Source organism: Castor canadensis, chromosome 1 (assembly GCF_047511655.1).
Source record: "Castor canadensis chromosome 1, mCasCan1.hap1v2, whole genome shotgun sequence".
Lineage (NCBI taxonomy): Eukaryota > Metazoa > Chordata > Mammalia > Rodentia > Castoridae > Castor > Castor canadensis.
In genome coordinates, this window is record NC_133386.1 from 199,668,866 (window position 1) to 199,681,743 (window position 12,878).

At 46.7% G+C, this 12,878-nt stretch overlaps 1 protein-coding gene across 1 annotated transcript; it reads right to left on the bottom strand.

The window, feature by feature from the left end:
* Positions 1-48: 48 nt before the first annotated feature.
* Nxf1 (nuclear RNA export factor 1) lies at positions 49-11,791 on the bottom strand. The gene is made up of 21 exons (XM_020175428.2): positions 11,598-11,791; positions 10,030-10,216; positions 9,678-9,831; positions 8,781-8,864; positions 8,558-8,662; positions 8,353-8,433; positions 8,102-8,171; positions 7,881-7,969; positions 7,645-7,752; positions 7,360-7,469; positions 5,526-5,562; positions 4,860-4,928; positions 4,725-4,780; positions 4,487-4,594; positions 4,332-4,390; positions 4,105-4,220; positions 3,932-3,974; positions 3,131-3,203; positions 1,755-1,937; positions 476-536; positions 49-380 (listed from the first exon to the last, which is right to left on the bottom strand). Exons 1-21 carry the CDS (start codon positions 11,623-11,625, stop codon positions 342-344), a joined length of 1,860 nt encoding a protein of 619 aa, XP_020031017.1. The 5' UTR covers positions 11,626-11,791; the 3' UTR covers positions 49-341.
* Between the last annotated feature and the right edge of the window lie 1,087 nt (positions 11,792-12,878).

Genomic DNA, 12,878 nt, shown 5'->3' on the forward strand with positions numbered 1-12,878 from the left:
CCCTCCCTGAGCACACCCACAGTGCCGCCGGAAACAAGGGACACAAAATACAATGTCACTCTTTATCTCAAAAAATAAGGGGAAACCAGGGGTTAAGTACACAAAGCACCTAAGTCCTTCCGATAGTTTAGTGTCAGTTCTACAAAGTAAGCTTTGGCTTCCTGGCACCATGAGGCTCAATTTTCCGGAAGTCTTCCAGAAGGCAGGCAAGGAGAAGATGCAGCCACCCTCCCTCGGTCACAGTCACAGGGTGTCCTCAGCCAGACTGGAGACGACAGATGACAACCAGATGATAATATCCATGGGCTATTTACAAGGGGGCTTCTGGGACATACTACAGGTCACTTCATAAACGCCACTTCTGGGATCTCACCCTTGGCCTGGAGGGAAAGGACAGGTCAGTAGAGCCAGGTGTGCCCCTGGACCCGCAGAAGGCCAAGAGAGCCCTGTCTTTTTGCCACCGTATTCCAACTACCTTGAGATGAGTGAAGGCCTGGGCAGATCTGGTGTAGTCCCAGTTGTTATCCTGAAGGCACCTGGAGTAGGGGAAAAACAGGCAGCTCCATGAGAACCAAAATGCAGTCATCTTGATGGCTAAATGCCACACCAGAATCCTCCTATAGAGGTACTCACCCAAGTTTGCCAACAATGATATACACTTCTATTTACATAAATGAAAACTGAGTAGATATCAAAATGTTCAACAATAGTCTAACAAATATAAGGAATATTAAATACCTGTCAAGACCAAGGTAGCTTTTAAAATGGTAGGGAAGGATTTACATGGTTTAAGAAACTAAGTTGCAGAACATAGAAAAGAACTTCAGAGCCAGGTATAGTGGCATGCACCTGTAGTCCCAGCTACTTTGGGGAACTCAGGCAGGAGGATCACTTGAGCTCAAGAATTTGAGGCCAGCCTAGGCAACACAGCAAGAGCCATCTTAAAAAATAAATAAGGAGTTGGATGTGTGGCTCAAATGGTAAGAGTTCTTGCATGGTTATGAGTTCAAATCCCAGTACCACAAAAAGTAGATAAGTAAAAAAAAGACTTTGTTTTGGTTTTTTGAATTTGTTACTGAAGTCCTCTTTGATGCCTCATCTCTTCCACTGCCACTTATTCCAGAAATACCCAGGGTACAAGAGGGTGTCTTAGAAAAAAATCCATTCATTTTATGGATTTGGAAATATCTCAGGGAAGGGAAATGACTTAACCAAAGGAACACTGTGAATTTAGTAGCTTGTAAGAACCTGAAGGTCACTGCTGGGCCTAGGGTCTCCAACACCCTCTCCTTATTGTACAGAAACAAATGTTTCATTTCATAGTGTAAATCCAAATTTTAGGGAAAAAGCAGAATGCTCAATTCAAGCCACAATTTATTTTCAAAAGAAAAAATGGTAACTTATTTTCCTTCCATTTATTCCACCTTCCCCAAGAAGATACTGTATCTATGTATTTTTGGTGATACTTTTTTTTTTTTTTTTTTTTTTGGTAGTACTGGGCTTGAACTCAGGGTCTCCCTCTTGTTAGGCAGGTGCTCTCCCACTCACTTGAACCACTCCACCAGCCATTTTGTTTTTTTAAATGCACATTAAAAAAAGGAATTGTTACACTAATTTATCCATACAGCAACTTTTTATGAAACTTGCTCTTTAAGTAATAAAAAACTTTTGGCTTTTAAAATTTCAGGAGCACTCATTCTTCACTAACAGCCCTATCTCAGTTTACCCCAGTCCTATGCATGCTCAGCACTCACTTCTGGGACCACTCAAGGTTCATGCCAGACTGGGTAGAGAATGCCTGCAACATTTCCTGCTGCTCCGGGGAGAGAGTGGGAACTGGGCTGGATGAAGGTGTAGGTGCAGGCATGGCAAAGGCTCTTTGGATCTCTTCAGGGCTGGCATTCCGCACAAATAGCTCGTCGTTTACAATACATAACCTTGGGGACAAGAAAACACCTTAAACAGCTGGACACACAACCTTATCTTCCCAACATTATTCCTATTCTTGGGCATCCAACACTCATATATATATTTAATATCCACGTGGTCCTCTTCACACTCCTAGTTGTTACCTTTTATCATTTTCTTCCTCCTATGGACTCCATATTTAGAAGTCTTTTTTTTTTGCTATCCTAACCACCATAAGATTTCAGTTTTTCATCAATAAAACTATGATTGTCTCCTTTTTTTTTTTTTTTTTCATTTTTCTTTTATTATTCATATGTGCATACAAGGCTTGGTTCATTTCTCCCCCCTGCCCCCACCCCCCATATTTAGAAGTCTTATCTCCCCAACACACTAGAGTTATACACTGCCCCTCCCACAGACAGTTCTTTGGAGACACAGTTTTGCTATTTAGACCAGGCTGGTCAATCCTAGCTACTCAGGAGGCAGAGATCAGGAGGATCACAGTTTGAAGCCAGCTGGGGCAAACAGTTCTGTGAGACCCTATCTCAAAAAACCCTTCACAAAAATAGGGCTGGTGGAGTGGCTCAAGGTGAAGGCCCTGAGTTCAAGCTCCAGTACTGCAAAAAAAGAAAAAAAAAAAAGAGCAGGTTGGCCTGGTACTCACTATGCAGCTCAGGTTGGCTTTGAACTAATGTTCCTCCTGCCTCAACCTTCTAGTGCTAGAGTACATGCACACACCACCATGCCCAGCTTGTTACCTTTTTATCTTGTATTTAACTTCACAACATACTTGGGAAGTGAATACTGTTATATAAATTTTCAGATGACACGCCAGGTATGCCTATAATCCCAGCACTAGGGAGACTGAGACAGAGAATTTTGAGTTCAAGGCCAGCCCAAACTACATAAGGAGTTGCAGACCTGGACTACCTAGCAAGACCCTGTCTCAGAAAAACAAAAACAAAGTCCATTGAAACAAAACAACAACAAAAAAATTCAGACAAGGAAACTTGCCTGCTGCTAGAACTGATGGGAGTAAGATTAAAAAAAAGACAGTCCCATATAGAACCAAGCTTTTAACCACTACATGAGCTGCTTCTGTGATTTCCTGTTGCCTTTCTCTAATTCTGAAAATTCTTCAAGGACTGAATCAACCTTCCATTTAGCACACAGATGATGATGGACTGGGACTAGTACCTAGCATGGTAAGCAGAACACTTACCCTGAATTGCTTGCAGGAACAGCAATGAACGTCCTGGTGAAAGCTCGCAAAGAATCTCGAGACTTCCCATCCACTGCAGTAAGAACAGAAGCAATGACCCCTTAGAATGGCTCATGCTTCATGTTTGGAAACAGGTTCTCAAAACACGGTATTTGGGCTGGGGATGTGGCTCAACTGGTAGAACGCCTACCTGAGTTCAAGCCCCATTCCCACCAAAAACAAAAAACAAAAGAAGTTCCATTAAGTTAAAAAACAACAGCAACAAAAAAAATTAGCAATTAAAAAAATCATGGTTTTTGATTCAAAGAACCCTAAGTGGGCCAGACAGGAATGATATGTATGTACAAGGGAACAGAAGTGGGGTGAAGGGTCAAATCAGGGAGGACAATAAAAGTAAGAACTAGTAACCCACTGATAGAATACTCATGTGCCTCACTTTCTAAGTCATTTTACTTACTTCCTACAGCACCACTATGGGAAGGTATTACTAACCGTAACTTACAAATAAAGAATGTAAGACTAAGAGGTAATGTAACTTGCCCACAGACACATAGAACAAGATTAGTATGGAAACTGAGACTGTCTGACTCTGAAGTCTGTGTTGCCTAATCCCCAGGCCTTTGTCACATTTCAGACAACAGAGGCAGAGAAAGTAGGCTATACTAAGATGACTTGGGGAAGAATGGGAGGAGGTTAGTGGAGAAAAGGGACCAGAAGGTAGCTGGGATGCTAAGAATGCCAAGAAAGACTCTCGTTGGAGGAGGGACCTCATCACAAACTCAGGGCTCAAAAGATTCTCACCTTCCTTGAAGACCCCATTAACAGAAAAACACAGCAGTGTGCTCTGAAAGAGAAGCACCAGGTGAAATGTAGGCTTTCCAGCCAGAGCCTGAGACCCCTCACCTATAAATGCTGTCCCCCTCACCCCCACTCCTAATTCCAGGCTTCTTGTTAGTTGAGAAATAGGTGCTTACCGTCTGGGCACTTATGTCTACCACAAAGGAATTGATGTCATGCTGAGTTTTGGGCAACTCATTGAGGAAGGCAACAACATTGAGCCGTGTGTGCTTCAGCAGACGGAACCGTAGGGCTGTAGGCAAAAGGAAGAGAAAGCAGGATTGAGAAAGTGCTGCACTCCAGGGCTCTTCGATTCCTTCCCATTCTTTTCTCCTATACTGCTTTACCCACATCACACACTTACTGGGATCTTTAAGCTTCTTCACATTTCTGCTGTCCTTGAAGTACTCAGCCAAGTTGCTTCTGGGGGAATAGAAGAGGAGGTGGTAGTCAGAACAGGGGTCTGTATCTTCTGGGAAACCCTGTGGTCCTGGGCAGGTTCCAGGATGTGATACTCACCGGGCAGGATTCTGGGGGATGAAAGGAATGCTCAGTGAGCAGCAGGCCCCATCATGGTAGGCATCAAGGAGGCCTTGCCGGTCTCCAGAGTCATATATTGCATAGTACCTATGGGGAAAACAAAAGGAAAAGCCTGAGCTATGTGGTCTGGAGCCAAGAAGGGACACAGTGACTCCCCAGAGTGAACTGTGCTCACGCCAGCCATTCTCCCCAGTCTCAGGGGCCCTGGGATACTTACTGCTGCAGGAAGTGCAGGACCAAGCTCTTCAGGTTCTCTGTTCCAAAATAGCTTCCCTGGAATCAAACAGAAATTAAGAATGTAGAACCAGCCCTCTTCCCACATACAAGATCCAACTCTTTCCTCACTTCTCACCTTGCAGGGCGGTAACATTGTGGGGGCTTCAACATCAAAGGCAATTGGTGGGGGTAACTCATGGCCATCCTGCAGAATGAAGTGAAAGTTAAGACCAGGTATGGTGGCTCACACCTGCAATCCTGGCTTCTTGGCAAACTGAGATTAAGAGGACTGTAGTTTGAGTACAGCCCAAATAGTTCCTGAGACCACCATGTCCAAAATAATCTGAGTAAAATAGACTGGAAGCATGGCTCAAGTGCAAGAGTACCTGCTTTACAAGCGTGAACCCGAGTTCAATCCTTGGTCCCACCAAAAATAAACAAACAAACAAACAAATAAATAAACCCACTCCCACCAAAAAAAAAAAAGTGAAAGTTAAAACAGAGAAAAAGGCTGATACACAAGCAGATGGAAGAGCAGAGCATGAAGGGTGAGAAGTCATGTATAAAAGAGGCATGAAAAGTACCCAGGAATCCTCATGTATTATGCAATTTTTGCCTACAGGCTTTTTTTCTGGGAAGATGACTTATTCCCATTATTAGTGTCATAAAGGGCTCTATTGTCTCCAAATTAACAGTCAAGTAAAAATAAATTAGGCAAAACCCTGAAAATGGAAAATGCTATGCTCATTATAAAAGAAACAAAAAAGAGACAAAGATAAAAATAAACATGTTTTGGACTTACCAGGCGCAGTAACTTGGGAAATCGCTCGCGAATGGCACTGTCAAGAACGGGACAGAAGTGAGTGATGCTTCAGAGCCACCATGCCTCCTGAGCTGCTCTAGGAGCAAATACACCAACACGGGAGGGACAGCCCATCCCATCCTGCTCATTGCCCCACTCCTCCCCAGCCTGCACTCAGGGAAAAGTGTCCCTCATTCCCCATCTCACTTAAAGAGTACCCAATCTGGACTGCCTTGAAGGCTGACTGTCTCTTTTCTCTCTTCCTGACCCTGAATGCCACAAGGAGCAGCACTCCCAGCCCAGGCATTAAGCCCAGGACCTCCTTCCCCTCCTGGCCCCCCTTACCTTCCACCTACTCACCTGTGCAGCCCCGGGAGGAGGGAATGGGGTGGGAGCCCAGGGGCTCCGCTGCCTCACCAGGTATCCATCAGTTCTGCCAGGTCTGGCCTTGGCCAAGACCAGAACACACCATAGGGATGACACAGGATGTTGGGATAGGGAGATGAGCAAGACAGGGCTCAGGAGGAGCAGAGGCAAAGAAAGAGAAAAGGAAAGGAGAAGAAAAAGAGAAAAAGGTAGGGATAAAGAAGAGATGGGGGAAACACTGTGGAGTAGAGGAAAAGGAAAGAGAAAGCAAAGCAAAAAGAACTATAGGCAAAGAGGCATTTAGAAAAAAATAAGGAAAAAAGACAAGGAACATCCTGACACAGCCTTTTCCTTCAGCTGCTCCTTTCCCTGTGGTCCAAGGTAGAGATGGAAAACATAATGTGCTGTGGTGTTGCACAGTTGCTGTCGGCCAGGTCTCTGTCTGCTACACTGGGTCCCACTCTGAGCTGGGCGTGGGAAGCAAAGCAGCCATGGGGGCAGGAGACCTCCCTCAGAAGGGGTGAGGGTTCAGGCCCCTGCAAAGTTGGGGGGGTGAGGGTCTGTGCCCCACCTGTTGGCCCCCAAGTTCTCTCCTGATGGCCCCTCTGCGACTGTGCCTGTCTTAGGTTGTTCCTTCCCTGAGGAATCTTACCCGTCTCTGGCTAACCAGCCATCCTCCGGGGCCAAGCAGGATGATGTGAAGTGTGCAAGTGAAGAGAGGGGCAGTGCCCGAGAGGGTCAGTTCTCTGTCTCCTGTAGCCTATGCCCCCGTGGCCTCCACGCCCAGCACCTGCCTTGGGAGCCTTTCGCCAGCTTGCAGGGCCCCGGCTTTGATCAAATGTTTTGGGAAACCCAGGTTTCTTCTCCAGGGAAGGCCCATATCACAGCACTGGGCAAGAGAGACAGATGGCATGGTACCAACCTCCATGAGACCTCAACCTCAGTATGGGCAGCAATGCCCAGGCTTGCCTTGGGCAAGTGGCTCTTAAGAAAAGGGTCCCTCTTGACACAAGGGCAAGAGGGGCCATCAGAGAACAAAGAAGGGAAGACCCATCTAGCAGGAAGTCCCAGTTTGAGAAGGCTATCTCAGCCTGAGGACATTAGGCTCTTGGCTGAAGGTGACCCCATATATGGGGCATATACAAGACACCCCCTGGTCAGAGTAGAAAAGAAGAGGTGCCCTTCCTGGAACAACAGGGTAAGCAGATTCTAGAAAAGGCTGTGTTCAAGAAGGAAGGAGAAAGGCCACAGAACCACCAAATAGTAGTCAGGTGAGAAGAAAGGAGAGATCTTGGGACAAAGCTGGGAGACATAGACAACACGAAAGGGAGCTGTGGTCCTCCCAAAGGACAGCTGGTTCCAGCTCAGGGCTGCATGTCTCCTGCAGACAGGCACTAGTCAGGGTGTATTAGCTCAGCCTCCCAGGGGGTGAAGGTCCCCAGGAGGGGAAACAGAGGCTACAACTGACCTGATGTAGGTGGACTGGTCTCGGAAGGTGTCACACAGGGAGTTTCCGTCAAGCCACAGCTCTTCCAACTTCAGCCCTTTTATCTTGTCCAACTCCCGCTCAGACTTCAACTATAAAGGACAGGGGGAAAAGCAGAAGAGACCTTGGTAAGGAGACCAGTTGGATTCCCACACCTCAAAGCTCTACCTGCATCTCTAAGTTCTCTCTTGCCTTCCATCAGGGGCAAACACGCCCTCCCCATTCTGTCTACCTCATTAAAAATACAGCCAAGATATTAATCCTCACTTCATTTCCGGAGAGGTTTAGGATCTTTAGGTTGGGCGCCTTCTGTACAATGCTGGACATGTCATCCAGCTTGTATAACCTGTTGTTGCTCAGGTTCAAGGATAACAGCTGTGGACAGAGAAGAGTTTAGAGCAAGCATTACCAGTAAGTATATCAGGAACAAATCTGGCTCTTCATCCATCCCAACTGTCCCACCCTGCTTCCTCAAGCTGACTATATTGGGCCAAAGCCCTCACCTCAGGGATGTTCTCTTCAATGATTCGCAGAGTAGCCGCCATACAGCTTCTACGATTCAGGACAACATCAATGTTCTGGGCCACCAAATCTTCAGGAAGCAGAAAGAAAGGGGAGTCTGAGAGTGCTAGCCCAGTCAATGTAACACTAAACCATCCCAAACTTTCCCTGCCTGACAAATTCCCATCTCCACCTAGCTGAGAATCACTGCTGTCAGCCATACCTGGGTCTGAACGGAGGCCCTTGAGGTCAAGTGCTTGTTGGGAGCCATCATATCGTTTGCTCATGATCAGCTACAGAGGAAGACAAAGGCTTCAGTGGTCGCGTGTGTGTGTGTGTGTGTGTGTGTGTGTGTGTGTGTGTGTGTGTGTGTGTGTGTGTGTGTGTGTGGTGATGGGGGAAGTTGCTGAGTGAGTATGAGAGTATGAGAAGTACAAGGACTAAGTTGGAACATGTTACTTAAGCGAGCCTCACCTTCAGCTGCTCTACTTGTTCTGGCTTCAGTTCATTCTGTACAGTATGGGGTGGAGCAGAGGAGTTGATGATAATAGATATCTGGAGAAAAGACAGAAAGGACACAGTACAAGTTAAGGAAGTTAAAGCTCCAGAACCAAGACCCTGTCCCCCTGCTCTATACGCCAGTTCCAACCTCCAGCCAAGCCAGGCCCTTTACACATACTCTGCGGTTCTCTCGATCCTGAATTTTATAGTTGACAGCCTTTAATGCAGAAGCAGTACTGGCATCCTCCACAAAAAACTGGGCCCGTGTGTTCTCATAATGAAACTATAAGAAGAGGAAACAAAAGCATTATATTTGGAGCCTATAACCCCTTGCTCAGCTGCTCCCAACTGCCTTGCTTACCCTGGTGCCTAGTCAGCCACCCACTCAGACATTGCCTTACCTCAACAGGGGTGAAAGGGACACTGCATTTGCTCTGAATCATGCTCAGGAGCCATGCCTTGTCGTACTTTCTGCCATAAGGAATCTAGAAATGAAAGAGAAAAGGGAACACTATGTAAGGTTGAACAGCTGACCCAATCCCACACTTTTTTTTTTTTTTTTTTTGGTTTTAGTTTTCATTTTCTGTTTTTTCCAGGAAACTCAATTTTTAAATTCCACATATACTCATCAGATGTGTACTTGTACTTGGAAACCAACATTCCTTTTATAACTTCTCCCAAGCTTTAAAAAATTTTCTAGGTTTTATCATACAGCTCAATGGTACAGTGCATGCTTAGTATGCATGAAGCCATGGGTAGATCCCCAATACCAAAAAAGAAAAAAAATTTTTTAAATTTATAGTACTAGGGGTTGAACTCAGGGCCTTAAGCCTGACTAGTGCCCATCTGCAGAACCCTAAATTTTTTTTTTTCTAAAGAAAGGAACAGCTATAGGTTTTCCACTTGAGAAACACATGGATTCCTTAATCTCCTTTCTGTATACTTGTACTTATTATTCCTGAAAAGAACCAAATTTGTTAATTCTAAAAGTTAAGATATTATCTATATCTTGCCTGTCCCTCAAGAACTCCAGGGACTTGGCTTAACCAAATAGATACAGTTACTTTTTATCTCCTGACTGTTATCACACTTCCAGTCCACCCCGACTGTACCCCCTCTAACCTCTTCCTTGAGCCTGCTCTTAGGTGTTTTAAGACATTGATTCTACTAAAAGTTAGATACCTGACTGTGAAGTAAATAGCAGAGAAAACAAATTTTTGTGGAGAAAAAAAAAACAAGACTCATCTGAGCCCAGGTCTTTGTCTCTGCTGTATCATCTACTTTCTCAAGGTACTCACTGTAATTTTGAACCAGTTCTTTGAGGTCCCATCCTGGCTGGTACCAGCTCCTCCTCTTTCTGGGGGAGCTCTGTCTCTCCGTACAGTAACATGAATGCGGTCTCGATCATGCCAAGTATCACCCCGACGATTAGGTCGAGTGGCATAAGGGTTGCTGTGGAGAAGCAGAGAATTAAAAGTCCATAAACACTAGGAAAGAGCATCCTGCACTGCTGGTGAGACTACAACTAAGACTATTCAACCATTAAATTGGTTCTGCATGCACCATTTTTCAGGTGGGAAGAGAAATGACAAGGACGGTAAAAGGGCTATATAATCTACTACATTCAAAGCAGACCAATTAGTCACTTACTATCGTACTCGGGGACCATCCTGTGCATCACTCATTGCCACATCTCCATCATCTTCCTCAAGCCGGGAAGATCGAATACCAGAACCGCCTCTTCCAGACCGACGGTTCCCCCCATCACCATACTTCCACCGGAAAGGACCCCGGCCTTTCTTTCTTCTCTGAGGGAAACTAACACGGTCGTCATGCTCTGGAGTTAGAAACCGGTACAGAAATTAGTAAACATGTACTGATCCAGCTACTTGGTATAGCAATCATGAGCTTCTAGCACCCTGCACTACTGGAACTACATATAGAAGCAGAATGTAGACGTGTACACAACCAAAAATGTAACTGGCCACAAAGCAGACCCCTGAAATCTGCCATTCAGTATTTCTTTTTCTTACAGGGTATGAACACCAGTTACAAATATGACCAATTTATGGCCTCCTAAAACAAACAAACAAACAAACAAAAAACCCAATTCTCTGCTCTCAAACTGACACTAGGAAGTTTGTGAAATGATCTTTCTTTACCAGAAATGCCCTTTAACTCAGGCTCTTGGGGAGCTTCACACTAGGGTGCTTAACCAAAGGGCCTGAAATGTTCTCTAAGATTATGAATTCAGGGCTAATGAAGACTATATAGTAAAACCCTGTCTGAAAAACAAAACATACATTCTGACTTCTACTGCATAGAAATGGCTTCTTAAAAGAAGGTCCATGGGGCTGATTAGAGTGTGAATCAGTGGTAGATCACTTGCCTAGCATTTGGGAGGATCTGGGTTGATCCCCAGCACCAGAGAAAAAAAAGTCCCTGACTTCCAACACTTTAGCAATAAACTTCCCCAAATGTCCCTGGAAAAAAAGAATATGTGAATAGAAAGTGCAGCTAATGCTCACTGAGAGCTCTCCATTGTCAGTGTGCTCCAAACACTTGATACGAATGATCTCATTTACTCTCTCTTCTCTCTCTCTCTCTCTCTCTCTCTTTTAGGAGACAGACACCCTACTAACCCACATTAAGGGGTGTAAACAGAGCCCGAAAGTTAACTCACTCAAGCTAAGAGTAGCCAACTCAGGATTCAAGCCTCACTTCTCACGCTCTCCTAAACACTACAGTGAACTAAACACGCCAGTGTAGTGTTCCTACTAGAAAGTTTATATGACTCTCAAATACTAAGCCAACGCTTCAGGCTGGAGGCAAGACCGACTGAATGCGGTACAAAAAAATAGGGCACCAGGACACCCCATGAGCAAGGGACGGACTCCCATTAAAGGAAGAGTCAGGCCGCCAAACTGAACTGACAGGCATCAACCACCCTCAAAGTTCAAAGGAATCTTGTCATCCCGCCCCCGAGCCACAGGTCCTCCAACGCCAGGATTCCGGAGTCAACAACTCCAGGTGCCGCCCACCTCGAGTCCTGCGGGTGCCGGGGGCTGCCTCGTCCCCGGCCCGACCTGGCCCGCGCCTTCGCCACTGCCCACGGACGCCCGGCCTCTCGCGGCCTCCCGCCCCTGGGCTGCGGCCTAGGCCGGCGCCGCCCACCCGGACCCAGATCATCCGCTCTTGGCCCAAGGACCAGCACTGACCGTTGTACGACTTCCCTTCGTCCGCCATGGCACAGCGAAGAGGAGGAGCAGGTTCCGACGCCACCAGACGTCGGAACGCCCAGGCGCTCAGGACCGAAGCTCTCTCTACCACCGGCGGCACCGCATTTATCCGGCGAAGCACGTCGCGCGCCGCAGACGTCCCCAGACTGTGGGCGGCACCGGGGCGGAAGCACGCCCTCCGCGCATGCGCACACGCCAGCAGTCACGCGGGGCGGGACTTGACCCCCCCAAGCCCCGCCTACGACCTGAGCTCGCTGCGCGATGGCTGGCGGCCACTTTACCCTCTCTCTTGCTTATCTACCTGCCCGGGCTGACGCAGTCCTAGCAGCGCCAGAGTTCACACTGGAGCTGAGAGCAAGTTCTGCAGCCCGGAACTCAGAGGAGCAGGGAACAGGGCCGCACGTTGGGCTCCCAAGGAATCAAGACCGGGCTTCGAGCCGCAGTAATCTCTCAGTCCCCTAGTGAGATCCAGCCAGCGTTTAAATCTCAGTTTAGGTCTTTACCAGCCGCGGACATAACCTTTGTTTTCCTCGCCTATAAAATGGATTATGACGAAACAAAACTGGAGTGTAAGCTCCACGGGAGGAGCCTTCGCTAACTCAGCCATTTCTCCAGCGTCGGTCTCAATTATCATGCCTGTTACACAGTACAAATGTTTGTGAAAGAGACGAATTTCTGGTTCATGTATCCCCTTCACAGGAGACATCTGTCAGGACTTTGGAAGGCATTGGTCTCCACAAGTAGTCCCACCCACCACTGGCATACTAAGCTAGACCCAAGCACGTGTCCGAAGGGCAGACAGGGAAGGTAGCTAGCAGTGGTTGAACCACTTGCCAGATACAAGGCAGAATTTTAAAACGCCAGGGATATGGGCGCTCCCAGACCTTCCAAAATACCAGGAGCTGACCCTGTGTGTGGTGACGCTTTTCTCTGTAATCTGAGCTTCCTTTAGGATGTGTGATTTGGGGGGACTCGGGTAGCCTCAGAATGGTCTGGTGATGAGTCCTTACCAGGACATTAACCTCCTTGGAGGGTCTTTAGGCAGGTCTCCTCCATTCTCCTGTGACTGGCTTGGATTTGGTGAGGTAATTGAACCAAAAACCTCAGCTGGGGCTCGGACAAATTCATTTTTCTTCTGCTTCTGGCAGCAGATTCCCTACCTCACTTAGTTCAAGGAAGAATTAGGCCAACTGGTTGGAAGAAACAGATGAATTCAGGTCCAAACACTGCTTGAGATACTCTTGGAACTTGCCACCAATC